General features: G+C 42.2%; 1 protein-coding gene across 1 annotated transcript in view; it reads right to left on the bottom strand.

Moving 5' to 3' along the window:
• Positions 1-16,566, bottom strand: part of snx30 (sorting nexin family member 30) — an 82,090-nt gene that overhangs the window by 11,360 nt on the left and 54,164 nt on the right. The window contains exons 6-8 of the mRNA XM_068030673.1: positions 10,161-10,360; positions 8,784-8,870; positions 1,918-2,070 (exon numbers count right to left, since the gene is read on the bottom strand). Coding sequence (XP_067886774.1) covers positions 1,918-2,070; positions 8,784-8,870; positions 10,161-10,360 — 440 coding nt within the window. The remainder of the gene's footprint in view (positions 1-1,917; positions 2,071-8,783; positions 8,871-10,160; positions 10,361-16,566) is intronic.

Raw genomic sequence — 16,566 nt, 5'->3', positions numbered from 1 at the left:
GAAAAATGCGAGGTCATTCACTTTGGTAGGAGGAACAGATGTGCAGAGTATTTCTTAAATGGTAAGAGATTAGAAAAAGTGTAGATGTACAAAAGGGACCTGGGTGCCCTAGTCAATAAGTCACTGAAAACTAACACGCAGGTGCAGCAAGCAATTAAGGCGGCTAATGGCATGTTAGCCTTTATCACAGGAGGATTTGAGTACAGGAGTAGTGAAGTCTTTCTTCAATTGTATAGAACCTTGGTTAGACTGCACCTGGAGTAGTGTGTGCAGTTTTGGTCCTCTTACCTTAGGGAGGATATTATTGCCATTAAGGGAGTGCAACAAAGGTTCACCAGACTTGTTCCCGAAATGGCGGGACCGTCCTATGGAGAGTGTTTCGGGAAACTGGGCCTGTATCCTCCAGAGTTTCGAAGAATGGCAGGTGATCTCACTGAAACCTACAAAATCCTTAAAAGGATAGACAGGGTAGATGCAGGTAAGATGTTTCCCCTGGTTGGGCAGTCTAGAACCAGGGGACAATTTCAAAATAAAAGGGGGAAGCCACTTAGGACAGAGGTGAGGATAAATTTCTTTACTCAGAGGGTTGTGAATCTTTGGAATTCTCTACCGCAAAGGGCTGTGGAAGCTCAGTCACTGAATATGTTTAAAGCAGAGATTGACAGATTTCTAAATACAAATGACATATGAGGATAGTGTGGATAAAAGGGAAGGAGGGAGGGAGGGGTAGGTTTAGGGAGGGAATTCCAGAGCTTATGAACTAGGCAGCTGAAAACATAGTCACCAATGGTCCAGCACTTACAACAGGGCATGTACAATGAAACAACATTATTGGTCGAGACTTAAGACACTCATTTGTTAAGTTAAGACACAGTTGGTATGAGGCAGTGTGGGGTATGTAAAACCTAAAAAGATCTTCACAAGTTCTTTACCTTTCATCACGTGAAGAGTGCGCAATGCCACTGACTGACCTAGTCTCTTAGGAAGGCACTTCACTTAGTTAGAACAGAGGTCAAGTACGCAATTTAATCAAAGCGTTTAAGGTTTTTTTTCCCTATAGCAACTGGCCAACAAACTTTCCACAATCAAATGCTTGTTGTGCCTGAAGGAACGGCGACTCACCTATTTTTGCTACCTAAATTGCACTAGCGAGGGAAGGGGGCAGTAGAAACAGTGAAATAAAGGATAGACTCATACACAGAAGGAAGAAACTTAGCTGCACGAGTGTAACCAGCAGTACTCTAAGGAGTTGTTAATTAAAATCCATGCTCCTAGGGCATTAATTTTCAGCACAACATATTTTTCTACATTTTCTATGTAGTGCCTGGGAATTCAGATTCCGAATTATGGAACATAGGAAGAGGAGTTGGCCTTCAGTTCCAAGCATGTTTGTCATTCAATTAAGTTCATGGCTGATCTGCATCTTAACTCCATGTCCACATCCCTTAATACCTGTGCCTAAAAATAAAAAAAATTTGACATTTTCAGTTGATCCCCAGCCTCAGCTTTGAGTGTTCTAGATTTCCACTACATTTTGTGTAAATAGCTGCTACCCGGCATCACCCCAAAACAGCCAAGCTCTAATTTGAACCCAGATTAAGAGCTACTAAAAGAATCAGTAGATACTAGAGTTGCCTTAGATTATGTGTAAGCTTGGACACACGAGTGACCAAAAAGTGTAGGTTAATCTACCCAGAAGAACAATGCATTAGTGCCCTGCTGATAATCAGCTCACACCCAAACTCGTAAACTTCTGGCCTGAATATCAACAGTCTGGGTCCTGAAAATCCAGCAAACAAAAAACAAACCAGGGACAGAAAAGGAGATAGAAGTCCACAGAGCAGGTTCTGCATGTCTGGTGGGTTAAGAGCACGTGTACCTGCATACAGCTAAACTAATAGTTCAGTAAAACTATACCTTCTCATAATACTGGATGTTCTTGTCTGCCATTCCCATCAACAGCTGCCGAAAGTCCTGTCTCTTGTTGCTTTGCCACCGATCCCAGTCTGCCTTCAGATCAGCATTGAAACACTCCACACGGTCTTGGCACTTTTCAACATTTGTTGGTGTCTTTTGGATATATATTTTCAAAAAAAAAAAACACTCAATTTATTATACACTGCTTCCTATATTTTTCAAGGTTAAACAGTACTAGCATCTCATCCCCAGACAATTCTGAACACTAATTGTAAGGATAGGCACACAGATTATTAAATTAGCACAAGATATCTGGCATTATAGAGAATTACATAATATTGACCCAGAGTATGTTAGGCTAAAACACACTTCAGAAAGACAGGCATTTAGCACAGCAGAGCAGTGGGGGTGGGTGCGGAAGGGGCAGGGATGACAAAGGAATATCATTGCTGATGGACTCAGCAAGTGTAGCTTGGGCCTTTTGCAATAAAGGTCAAAAGCTAAACTAAGAAATGTCAACCCTAGGGCTGGAGAAAATTCAGACACGAGCAATTACCATCTTCAAGGCATACATGACGGCGACTGCACGGCTGCAAGCTGGATGGTTATAGATCCCTCTGCTGTCACCTTTGATTTCATATTTACAATATAGATAGATAGGAAAAGTGAATGTTTCAGACCTTGCCCCCTCCCCATCACTTTCCTAGAAGGTTTGAGTAAATACAAAAGGCTACAGTGAAATTCCCCCAATTTTTTTTTTAAAAAGAGATTCACTTTCTATATGGAATGAACCATGGGCGACAGCAACGCAGCACAAAGCTGGAAATAGCAGACGGCCATTGGAAACAGCTCATTCAGGAGTTCAGCCAGATTTCTCCTGGGAAACTTGGTACATATGGCAGGTTACAGTCCGTCATAATAACGATGCTACAATTCAGGCTACTGACCAACCCATTTTATTGGTGCTTTCTATTTTCTATGAAGCCAAATAACTGGAAAATTGTCATTCAAATTAAGCCATTTGGTAAACACTTAGAAGCCGTCATCAATGTTTCCTTAAAAAAAAAGTGTCACATTTCCATCATAAGCTGCCTGGATAGCATGCTCCAATGTCCTTTTCTTACTATATGGGACTGTGGAGAGAGATTCAGGGCAGAACACCAGTTGGAACAATGCAGTGAGTGCAAGGTTGCTCTCTTGATAGAGAGGGAGACAGAACACACTGCATAACCCAATACTAAATGAAGGGCAATGCTTCAGAATGTCCAACCGTACAAGAAATACTATAAATGGCATCTATGGTCTAACCTGGAGGTGCTCCCAGCATTGCAATGAGTGAGGTTTGTGTCAATGATTCAATCACATTTCATACCTTCAGAACAACAAACAAGTGAATTCCTTGAAAAGGAAGGCACTTAAACAGTAGTCAACTACTGCAACTCCATTTGTTATCAAGAAATAGAACAGTGAAGATACATATAGACTAACTTGTGTAAAAAGAGCCAGTTAACACACCGGTCAGAAAATGACAGGTGGAAAACTAAAATGAATCATGATTTTTGCCACGTCATTTTATTCATTTAACTGATTCTTTTATCCATTCAAATTGGTGCATCACTTTTGGCAAGAACTTAATGGAATGCAGAGTGGACTGCAAATATTGTACTGTTAAAAAAGTTACTGTTGTTCTGGACAACAGTTTCTCTAAGTGTATTTAAGTCATTTGCTTCATTACAATATATATGTATTATAGTGTAACTTAAATACACCAAACCTTTCAGCAACTCCAATGGGAATTTTTCAGCCCATTCAGCATCACAATTATTTTCACCTCATCAGCAACAGAAAGAACCACCTTCTTCAGAGGCAGCACTTCCATTACTTACAGGGATAGAGTATTTGCCACTGTTCATCGCACACCCTCGATTTCCCTCCTTCCAGCAATGGCAGCTGTGCCTCCAGTTGCCTAGGTCCCAAGCACTAGAATTCCCTCCCTAAACCCCTTACTTCTTTCTCCTCCTTAAAACCTCAGTCTATCAAGCTTTTGGTCACCTGTCCTCCTTGTGCATCTCAGTGCCTAATTTTGTCTGATAAAGCTCCTGTGAAAACAAAAAATACTAGAAATCTGAAGTAAAAAACAGAAAATGCTGGCAATAATCCAGCTGCAGCTGTGGAGAGAAAAAAAAAGAGTTAACGTTTCAGGTCAGTGACCTTTCATCAGAACTGCGTTCTTCTGATAAAATGTCAGAGGCCTGAAGCATTAACTTTCACTCTGCACAAATGCTGTCTGACCTGCCGAGTATTTCCAGCATTTTCTGCTTCTATCATAGACATCATTGAATTGTTTTCATACATACGCAAAAACACGAGAAAAATTTAACAGACTTTTGCAATTCAAAGGTTTCATTTATTCAACAGCTATTTATTTCTCAGACACCGGTGGTTGGACAAAATAGAAAAAGGGATTTGTGCACAGAAATGTTATTCCCAAATGTTTTATAATTTCAGTTATTCATTTAAATGGGCTTGACTGTACTAGCCCCATTCCTGGTGTTCGTTTCAGAGCAGCACTTGGGCTGTGAGGCAAGCAAATTAGTTCTAGCTTGTAACTGTAGATTTGTCCTGTAGAGGTCAGCATTTTCCTACAGGATTGTGCATGACATTTAACAGAACAAATTTAGTTATTGATGGATATTAAAACCATATCCTGTCTGCAATACGGAAACTTTTTGCTAAGCACTATTAAGTCAAATCCAGATACTATTTTCATCTGAAAGTTTTGCAGTCAGCCTTCAATTTTGCAGGCTGAGTTCCTTTACATTTTCTAAACAAGATTCTGTTCTTTTAAAAAAAAGTATGTACTTCTCTTGAATAGGAAACATTTACCTAAGCTAGACCCTTTACAACCTGATGTCCAATACTGCTGCCTTATATGATGCATCTTTCAGAAATGTTATCCAAGAAAGACAAGGACTTCATTTGAAAAGAAGTTTTAAACAAGTGTATGCCAGGGACGTGAAGTTGGGATAATGTTCCTTTAAGAAACTGGCAGTACGAAGAATAAGTGAGATTTCATCAAAATCCTCCTGTCACACAAAAGGATACCCTAGGCAGCTATCCTGGTCAATATCTAAACAGATTTACAGCTAACTGCTGCACCAGCCACACAATCTGGCTTAATTTATTTATGCTAAGATGGATCAGATTCTTAGAAGGAACATGCACTCCAGGTACTGCGCGACCAAATTCATCCTCTGAACCACAACCTGTTGGCACCAGCAGATTCTCTTGCAGACAATTTCCAACTCAGGCATCCAGCTAGAGGATTTTAAATAAGGTTTTTAAGCCAGAGAAGGGAGGGCGAAGGATCATGAAAATTCATTAATGTTTTTAGCATTGGACTAAATACCTTTGGTAATTTTCCCTGAAGCTAAAGAAATGAGAGGGTTTTCTTGGAAGATTTACCTCTAAATATGGGCATCGCCTCAGGGGAGCGAGCTGGTGCCTCTGTCCAATATAGAGCAACTAGCTCAAGGTTTGTGCAAGGAATGAGTTTGCTGGACCAAATGCCCTTTTCATGTTCATTTATCTCAATCCATCACTTAATATTTACCTTTCAAAAGCTCAGTTCTAAATTTGTGCACTTTACTGAAGTTGACAATGCCAAAAGAAAAGACATTCGATTTAAAGTAGCCTGTTAGAATCACATACAAGATCAGTCTGTTGAGGTACATAATTGCCACATGTGGGCTTGCATTCACCCCACCTACCCCTGACCAGGCCATCTAAACAGAACACCTCAAACACACCTGAATACCACTAAGCAGCTTCTTCTATATTACATTGGCAACTCGGTCACCTCAGTCTCAGAAGGTTGTGGGTTCAATTCCCACTCCAAAGACTTGAGCACATAAATCCAGGCCGACAATCCAGTCTACTAATGAAAGGGAGCTATGCTGTCTGAAGTGCCGTTTTCAGATGAGACATTAAACCAAAGCCCTGTCTGCCCTCTCATTAAAGATCACATGGCACTACTTCGAAGAGCAAAGGAGCTCTCCCAGTGTCCTGGCCGATATTTATCCCTAAATCTATTTACTGTCAATCTGCTGAGTGCAAATTAGTCGCTGCGTTTCCTACATTACAACAGTGACTACACATCAAAAGTGCAAATTGCTTTGGCATGTCCTATATAAATAGGAGTTATTATTAAGAGATCAGGATGCAAGTCATCTATCTAGCATGGGCTCGAGAGTGCACAATCAGCCAAGATCCAGCAAGACTTGGCAAACACTCATTTAAATCAGGGGTGAACATTGCCAGATAGACTTGAGAAAAAGAAAAGTGAATTTGGACATATAAAACTGCCTTCTGAAGTTGAAGAAAAACAAAAAGGCTGAGGCTCAAAGTTTTGGAAACAAGAAACTGAGCATGTTCCAGAGCAAGTGCCTTTGCCAAGAGGAATCTTAAGTAAAAAGTTTGACTGCTGCAAAGCTAAACACTATAGCACTCATTTTAATTTTAAAAGAGCTGTTTCAAACAAAAGGCCAACAATAACTTGCATTTGTTTAGCACCTTTAACGCAGTCCCACAGTGCTTCACAGGAATGTTATCAAACAAATTGGACACCGAACTACATAAGGAGATATTAGGACAGATGGTTGAAAGCTTGGCCAAAGAGATAGCATTTAAAGACCATCTTAAAAGGAGGAAAGAGGGGTAGAAGGATTTAGGGAGAGAATTAGAGCTTCCTGGCTAGGCAGCTGAAGGCACAACTACCAAATGGTAGAGAAATTAAAAATCATGAATGCTCAAGAGGCCAGAATTGGAGGAGTGCAGATAATGGAGGGATTTGAAAATGGGGAGGGGGGAAAAAAAATAAAATAAAGAGGCATTGCTTAAACAGAAACCAATCTAGGTCAGACAGCAGAGGTGATGGATGAACCAGACTTGGGCATGTAAGGACACAGGCAGCAGAGGAGTTTTGGATGACCTGTAGTTTGCAGAGGGTAGAACGTGGGAGGCCAGCCAGGAGTGCGTTGGAATAGCCAAGTCTAAAAGGTAATAAAGGCATGGAAGAGGGTTTCAGCAGATGAGCAGAGTTGGGGCAGAACCAAGCAACATTATGGGAGTGGAAGCAGGTGGCCTTGTGATGGAATGAACAGGAGGTTAGAAGCTCATCAGAGGGTCAAATAGGACACCGAAGTTGCAAATAGTCTGGTTCAGCCTCACAGTTGCCAAGGAGGGATGAGCAAGGGCATGGAGTCTGTAGCAGGGTCTGAAGACAGTTGCTTCAGTCTTCCCAACATTTAGCTGGAGGAAATTCTGCTGATCCAGTACTGGATGTCGAACAAGCAAGCAGTTTAACAATTTAGATGCAGTGGTTGGGTTGTGAGCAGTGAAGATATAAAAGTCAGAGGTGGTCAGTTTGCATGTGGTATACTGCCACAGCCTACACCCAAACTCAGCTGATTCAAAGGGTCATCCAAATAATCTACAGTACTCGAGTCTAGTTATTATAAAAGATGTCTACTTTTAAACTAACTGAATGGCAGAGAAATTTAAATAGTTGCTATCCAGCAAAATCCCCTTTTTAAGCAGCAAGATAATATCTGCCTTATACATATGGCAACCCAGCAGGTCCATTTTCACCAGCAGTGAAGTTGAAAGGCAGCTGCAAGTACATAACTATATCATTTAGAGACCCACCCAATATTAAATGGAGATAATTTTTAAAAAGTTAATCTGAATATTTTGGTGAATTTCTGTACTCAAGACAAGGAATTTTATACCATTACAACATTTTAACTTATCGCACGTTTGTTCCAGGAAAGATACAGTACAGGCTGACTGCAGAGTAAAGTTCTCTTTAGACTGTTCAATGTTACCCTTACCCCTTATGGGGAAACATTTTAAAATTAGAGCTAGGCCATTTAAGAGTGATGTCAGGAAGCATTTCTTCACACAAAAACTAGTGGAAATCTGGAACACTCTCCTCATAAAAGCTGTTTAGGGGTAGAAGTCAACTGAAAATTTCAGGAGAGATTGCTGAGCTTTTTGTTAGATAAAGGTTTTAAGGGATATGGAATCAAGACGGGCAAATGGAGTGAAGCCATTTATAGGTCAGCCATTCTCTAATTGAATAGTGGAAAAGACTCAAGGAGCCAAATGGCCTACTCCTGTTCTTATGTTTCCAATATCAGAAGAACACCCACTACTAACCAGCAACATCTCTTGTTAACAGACTAAGATAAAAGCAAAATACTGCGGATGCTGGAAATCTGAAATAAAAACAAGAAATGCTGGAACCACTCAGCAGGTCTGGCAGCATCTGTGGAAGGAGAAGCAACGTTTCAGGTCACGGACCCTTCTTCGGAACTGACAAATATTAGAAAAGTCACAGGTTATAAGCAAGTGAGGTGGGGGTGGGGCAAGAGATAAAAGGAGAAGGTGTAGATTGGACAAGGCCACATAGCTGACTAAAAGGTCATGGACTAAAGGCAAACAATATGTTAACGGTGTTGAAAGACAAAGCATTGGTACAGATTAGGTGTTAACGGACTGAATTCAGTCAAATGAACAAGTCAGTGTCACTATGCTAAATCAGACACTTCGGTACTGTGAATCTAAACCCATTAGGAACTGGTTCTTGGGGTTAAACAGAAAAGGAGACCCATCTCAGTAGTTTGAGCTGGATCTCAGCTCAGGCTAGAGAGACATGACAGGACAGTTTGCCAAGCAATGTACCACACAGCTGTCTTATTGCTCTGTATAAGCTCAATAGCTAAACAAACACTGGCATAGATCTTTTAGGCCGAATGACCTGTTTCTGTGCTGCAAGTTCGATGTAAACAGTGAAAGTCACTCACTCCTTGCTTCTCTTCTTTCTTGTAAGCAGCAGTTTCAAGTTTGGCCTCATACTCAGCTTGTACTTGATCTCTCTTCCTAAGCACATTCTAAATAAAAAACAAAACAGGCTTTGAATCTTGGCCTCATGTCAGCAACCATTTTGTCAAGACCTAGTATCAACATTGCACACAACATAAATCAATAATGCAAATGACAAGCAAAATACTGCAGATGTTGGAAATCACAATTAACAGTTATGTTATGTTTAATAAATTTGATTGAGCAGAAATTAATTAGTTCAAATCTTTTTCACTCCATCGGACAGAAAAGTAAATCACTCTCCAGACAGATCTAGTTAACATGCCAGGAATTATGCACCTAAAGTTTCAGCTGGCATTTACAGATGAAATTTAATGGTGAACTGGAATTTGCACACAAAATAATTAGACTATGCATCTGTGAAGCATTAATATGGAAAATCAACCAACATCCTGCATTTCATTTCTCAAAACAAATCATTTGAGGTGCGCTTGCACATGCAACACAAGTTTTAAAATTTGTAATGCATTTAGAATACGCATCACATGGATTATCTGAATTACGAATTAGGATAGACGGCTTGCAATCCAGAAGTAATACTGATGTTACAGGACTTCATTGATGGCCAGTGTAGAGAAGTAGCACACTATGCTAAGGGCAGATTTGGAAAGAACAGGTAGTGAAATATTACAACTTGCAAAATGGAGGAGTATCAGACTTGTGCACTGAAATATACCAACAGAATTTTCGCTGCACCAATTCAAGATTTTTTGTTGAGTCAGACATTGATTATATTACATAAACTGACTGGCAGTATAGTGATCATGTTACTGGACCAGCAATCCAAAGGCTTGAAATAATCCAAAAGATTTGAAATTCTACCATGGCAACTGTGGAATTTAATTTTGGTTAAATAAAATCTGTAATTAATAAGCTAGCATTAGTAATGGTGGCCACAAAACTACTGGATTATTAAAAACCCATCCTGGTTCACTAATGCCCTTCAGGGAAGGAAATTTGCTGTCTCTATCCAGTCTGGCCAATATGTGACTCCAGACCCACAGCAATGTGCTTGACTCTTAATTGCTCTCTGAACTGGCCCAGCAAGCTGCTCAGTTGTATTCAAGAAGGTGGCTGAGCACCACTTTCACAAGGACAATTAGGGGCAGACAAATTCTGGCCTTGCCAGCAATATCCACATCTCGTGAATGAATAGAAACCGAAGAACATATATTAACAGGAGTCGAGTAAAGCAAAATAGGCACAAGTTCCAAAGCTCATTTAAAAAAAAAATCACAGGCAAATACCACATAACCAACTACTCAAAAAAGGGAATAATGGAACAAAATTTCTCTTACCTTCATCGATTCTACGTAGAGTACATATTCTCGAAGGACGGGAAGAAAATCATCAGACATGTCCTCGGACAGGTCTTCCAGGGCAATACAGCTGCTGCCAATACAATTCGATACACCACTGAGGGGCTTGTTTAGATCTTCATCTATAGACGACCAGGAGGAATAAATGGGTCCGTACTCTCGAAGCTCCACCAAGTATTCTAAATAATTAGCACAAGAAAACTTGAAATAAGAGTCAAGAATTTGTAAGCAAGATCAGATCTTACATGTCAATACAAACTCCTGTACTGAAAAGTCTGAAAATACACCGAGAGGAACAAGTGTGGCAAAATGCTAAATGCAATTACAAGAGCTTCTGACTTTTCCATGCCTGGTATGCTGAGGAACTAGTTCTGCAAGATGGATATGCATAGAAATGGTGCATAACATGAAAAGTCCTCTGCATATAGGTTTGACATGGGAGGATGTTAATATATTCATCACCATCACTGGCAACAGAAAACAAATATGCAAATTCTTCCTTTCATAAAAATTAATTTTGAGTTACAAACACAAAGGAAATACTAAACACTGTCAAATAGCAGCATGCCAAATTACCAACAAATTTTCCAGTACTAACCATCTCCTATTCACTATGGATGTACAGTTGCTTTACCACTCCATCCTTCACCAAGAAGACACGAGTCCTCTGCTTCCTCTTTGGACAACAGCCCAACCAGTCCTCATTCACCACCACCCTTCTTGGCCTTGCTCAACTTATTCTTGCACTGAATCACCTTTCCTTCAACGCCTCTCACTTCAGCCAGATCAAAGGCCGGTTATTGGAATCCACGAGTTTCAGTTATGCCTGTGTTTTCGTAAGATATATTTTGAACATTATTTGTTCCAGTCCTACTTGGATAGAGATCAGGGAGGGAACCCATTACACTGATAGTTCTGTTGATGCTGCTTCTTGTGCCTGGCTGGATGTGGAGAATTTCATTTAACTTTCCTTCACCCCTCTCTTGCCTTTACACAGTTCATTTCTTGGCATTTCTCTTTCCAGACTGCTCCTTCTCTGGAGATGGGGTGTCTACTAACATAAGTCTAATGGTTCCCAGAGCTACCTCAATAGTAGTTCTTCCCAGTCCACATGGTAAAGACTCCATTCCCATCTCAATTTCTCAGTCTCCATTGCATCTACTCTGACAATACCAGCTCAAAGTCAGAGCATCCAAAATAGCTTCTATTTCCTCAGCCAAGCATGCCCCTCATCAGGTAGGCAGGGCCCTCTATCAAGTCTGTCATTTTCCATATTTCCTTACACTCACCTTTCACACGACCACCATCACCATGATGCCAAATACATTTTTCCTCTCACCTTTCAGCATTCCAAAGGGACTATTCCTTCCATGGTACTGTAATGAGGTTTCCAATTCCCTCCAACACCTGCTTGCCTCCCCTTGGCAAACGATAGGTTTGCACTTCGCCCAACTCAGTATACTGCAAGATCTGGAATTCCCTCCCTCTGTCTTCCTTTAAGACGCTCCTTAAAACTTACTTCTGTGGCTAAGGTTTTGGCTATCAGACCTAACATCGCCTCATGTGGCTATTTGTCTAATGTTGCTTTATAATGCTCCTGTGCAGCACCTTGGGATATTTTTCTACGTTAAAGGCACAATAAAAATACAAGTTGTTGTGTTCACTGTCTGGGATGCAGCCTCCCCAATTGGGAAGATCAGATGTAGATTAGCTGAAAATTTCCATTCTGCAAATTAGAGACCCCCAGAACGGGAGATGGTGGCGTAGTGGTAATGTCACGGGACTAGCAACCCAGAAGTCCAGGCTAATGCTCTGGGAACATGGATTCAAATCCCTCCATAGCAGATAGTGGAATTTAAATTCAATTAATAAATCTGAAATTCAAAAAAAAAAGCTAGTCCCAGTAATGGTGACCACGAAACAGTTGCCAATTGTCGTAAAATCCCATCTGGCTCACTAATACCCTTTAGGGAAAGAAATCTGCTGTCCTTGCGTCCTTACCTGGTCTGGCCTACATGTGACTCCAGACCCACAGCAATGCTGTTGACTCTTAAACGTCCTCTGAAATGGCCTAGCAAGCCACTCAGTTGCACCAAACTGCTAAAGAAAAGTTTAAAAAGGAATGAAACCAGATGGATCACCCGGCATCAACTTAGGCACCGGATGCCTAATGGGACACAAGCCCCGTCGACGCTGCAAAGTCCTCCTCACTAACACCTGGGGGCTTGTGCTAAAATTGGGACAACTAGTCAAGCAACAGCCTGAAAGTCATACTCACAGAATCATACCTTACAGACAATGTCCCAGACACAGTATACAGTTGGGAGGGAGTTGCCCTGGGAGTCCTCAACATGGGCAGAGTCGGCCAGAGGCTGAAGAGCGGGCCTGCGAGGGGGCTAACCAGTCTGTGGATTCAGAAGTGACCGACAGCATTCAAGAAAATAAAGTGTGACATCAGTGGGAAGGAGGCAAGTCGTTGATTGGTGAGTTTTTATTTCCTTTTTTACTTTCAACTCGTGGTATTCATCAGAACCAGGATTTATTTAGAGTCAGAATTATACAGCACAGAAACAGGTTCTTCGGCCCACCGTGTCAATGCTGGACATCAAGCCCATCTATTCGAATCCAATTTTCCAGCACTTGGCCCGTAGCCTTGTATGCTATGGCGTTTCAAGTGCTCATCTAAATACTTCTTAAATGTTGAGGGTTCCTGCCTCTATCACTCTTTCAGGCAGTGTGTTCCAGATTCCAACCACCCTCTGGGTGAAAAAAAATTTCCTCAAATCCCCTCTAAACCTCCTGCCCCTTTTCTTAAATCTATGCCCCCTGGTTATTGACACCTCAGCTAAGGGAAAAAGTTTCTTCCCATCTATCCCATCACTGCCCCTCAATTTTGTATACCTCAATCAGGTCCCCCCTCAGCCTTCTCTGCTCTAAGGAAAACAACCCTAGTCTATCCAGTCTCTCTTCTTGGCTGAAATGCTCCAGCCCAGGCAACATCCTGGTGAATCTTGTGGCAACCAGAACTGTACACAGTACTCCAGCTGTGGCCTAACCAGTGTTTTGTACAGCTCCATCATAACCGCCCTGCTCTTATATTCTATGCCTCAGCTAATAAAGGCAAGTATCCCATATGCCTTATCCTTGTGATCTATGGACAAATACACCAACATCCCGCTGAGCCTCTGTACTTCTCAGGGTCCTACCATCCATTGTATATTCCCTTGCCTGGTTAGTCCTCCCAAAATGCATCATCTCTCGCTCCTCAGGATTAAGTGCCATTTGCCACTGCTTTGCCCATCTTACCAGCCCATAGATATCATCCTGTAATCTAAGGCTATCCTCACTATTTACAATACCAATTTTCATGTCATCGGCAAACGTACTGATCATACCTCCTATATTCACATCTAAATCATTAATGTACACTACAAACAGCAAAGGGTCCCAGCACCAATCCCTGCAGTACACCATTGGTCACAGGCTTCCAACTGCAAAAACAACCCTCGACCATCACCCTCTGCCTCCTGCCACTAAGCCAATTTTGGATCCAATTTGCCAAATTGCCCTGGATCCCATGGGCTCTTACCTTCTTGACCAATCTTCCATGAGGGACCTTATCAAAAGCCTTACTGAAGTCCATGAAGATTACATCAATTGCTTTACCCTCATCTATACATCTAGTTACATCCTCAAAAAATTCAATCAAGTTTGTTAGACATGATCTCCCCTGACAAAGCCATGCTGACCATCCTTGATTAATCCCTGCTTCTCCAAGTGGAGATTAATCCTGTCCCTCAGAATTTTTTCCAATAGTTTCCCTACCACTGATGTTAGACTCACCAGCCTGTAATTACCTGGTTTATCCCCACTACCCTTCTTGAATAATGGTACCACATTCGCTGTCCTCCAGTCCTCTGGCACTTCTCCCGCGACCAGAGAGAATTTGAAAATTTGTCAGAGCCCCTGCAATCTCCTCCCTTGCCTCACATAGCAGCCTGGGATACACCTCGTCTGGGCCTGGGGATTTATCCACTTTTAAGTCGCTAAAACCACTAATACCTTCTCCCTTTCAATGCTAATTTGTTCAAGTATATCACAATCCCCCTCCCTGATCTCTGCACCTACATCGCCCTTCTCCATAGTGAATACAGATGAAAAGTAATCATTTAAAACCTCACCTACGTCCTCCGGCTCCACACACACATTGCCACTTTGGTCCTTAATGGACCCTACTCTTTCCCTGGTTATCCTCTTGCCCTTAATATACTTATAAAATGCCTTGGGTTTTATCTTGCCTACCAGTGTTTTTTCATGCCCTCTTCGCTCTCTTAATTACTTAAGTACCCCCCTACACTTTCTATATTCCTCTAGGGCCTCCACTGTTTTCAGCCCTGAATCTGCCATCACCTTTTTTCCCCCCTTATCCAATCCTCTATATCCCTGGACATCCAGGGATCCCTGGACTTATTGCTCCTAACTTTCACCTTTATGGGAACATGTTGGCCCTGAACTCTCACCATTTCCTTTTTGAATGACTCCCACTGGTCTGATGTAGACTTTCCTACAAGTAGCTGCTCCAGTCCACTTTGGCCAGATCCTATTGAAATCAGCTTTCCCCCCAATTCAGTACCTTTATTTCTGGTCCCTGTTCTTTTCCATTACTACCTTAAATCTTAGAGCGATGGTTACAATCCCCAAAATGCTCCGGCTTCATTCCCTAAGATTAGGTCCAGTACCATCCCTTCTCATGTAGGACTTTCTACGTGCTGGCTCAAAAAGCTCTCCTGAATGCACTTTAAGAATTCCGCCCCCTTTAAGCCTTTTGCACTAATACTATCCCAGTTAATATTGGGGAAGTTGAAATCCCTTACTATTATTACCCTATTATTTTTAAACCTCATTTACCTACATATCTGTTCCTCTACTTCTCCCTGACTGTTTGGAAGCCTGTAGTACACTCCCAGCAAAGTGACTGCCCCCTTTTTGTTTTTAAGTTCTACCCATATGACCTCATTTGAGGAACCTAAGATATCATCTCTCCTTACTGCAGTAATTGACTCCTTGATCAATAGTGCAATGCCACCTCCTCTTACGCACCCCCCCCCCCCCCCACCCCACCACTGTCACGCCTGAAGATTCTATACCCTGGAATATTTAGCTGCCAGTCCTGCCCTTCCCTCAACCATGTCTTTCTGATAGCAATATCATATTCCCATGTGTTAATCAATGCCCTAAATTCATCTGCCTTACTTGTAAGACTTCTTGCGTTAAAATAGATGCAATCCGGCCTTGCATTATTCGCTTGTGCCTTAACAGGTCTATATTTGCTCTGCCTTCCAGACTGAATTAGTTTCTCTGCTATGTTTGGCTGTGCATCACCCACTATTGTACCTCCACTCTGTATCCCATCCAAATTAGTTTTAAACCCCCGCCCCAGCACCATTCAGATGCAAGTCGTCCGACTTGTACAGGTCCCACCTTTGCCAGAAACAGACCCAGTGATCCAGGAAACTAAAGCCCTCCCTCCTGCACCATCTCTTCAGCCACACATTCATCTGCTCTATCCTCCTATCCCTATGCGCACTAGCACACGGCACCAGGAGTAAGCCACAGATTACAAGCCTCGAGGTCCTGCTTTTTAATCTGCTACCTAGCTCCCTAAATTCTTGTTGCAGAACCTCATCCCTCTTTCTACCCATGTCGTTGGTACCAATGTGAACTACGACCTCTGACTGTTCACCCTCCCCCTTCAGAATGCCCTGCAGCCGCTCCGTGACATCCTTGACCCTAGCACCAGGGAGGCAACATACCATCCTGGAGTCATGTTTGCAGCCACAGAAACACCCATCTGTACCCCTTACGATAGAATCCCCTATCACTATAGCTCTCCCACTCTTTCTTCCCCTCCTGTGCAGCTGAGCCACCCCTGGTGCCACAGACTTGGCTCTTGCTGCATTCCCCTGATGAGCCATCTCCCCCAACAGTATCCAAAGGGGAAAATCTGTTAGAGGGAGATGGACCCAGGGTACTCCTGCACTACCTGCCTAGTTCTTCTACTCTGCCTGGCAGTTACCCATTCCCTTTCTGCCTGAGCAGTCTTTACCTGCAGTGTGACCACCTCCCTGTACATTCTATCCACAATGATCTCAGCCTCACGGATGCTGCAGTGTACCCAGCCGCCTCTTTGGATCCGAAATGCGGATTTAGAGTAGCTACAGTTGGAGACACTTCCTGCACAAGTGTTCACCCTGAACACTGGAAGTGTTACTGACTTCCCAATTGCATTGGAGGAGCACTCCACACTGCTGAGCTGCTGTGCCATGACTTACCCTTAATTTACCCAAAAATTAGAGATTATTTACACTAGGGACCTTGATTCCCT

Source organism: Heterodontus francisci, chromosome 4 (genome assembly GCF_036365525.1).
Source record: "Heterodontus francisci isolate sHetFra1 chromosome 4, sHetFra1.hap1, whole genome shotgun sequence".
NCBI classification, from domain to species: Eukaryota; Metazoa; Chordata; class Chondrichthyes; order Heterodontiformes; family Heterodontidae; genus Heterodontus; species Heterodontus francisci.
This window is presented reverse-complemented; position numbering and strand designations above follow the sequence as displayed.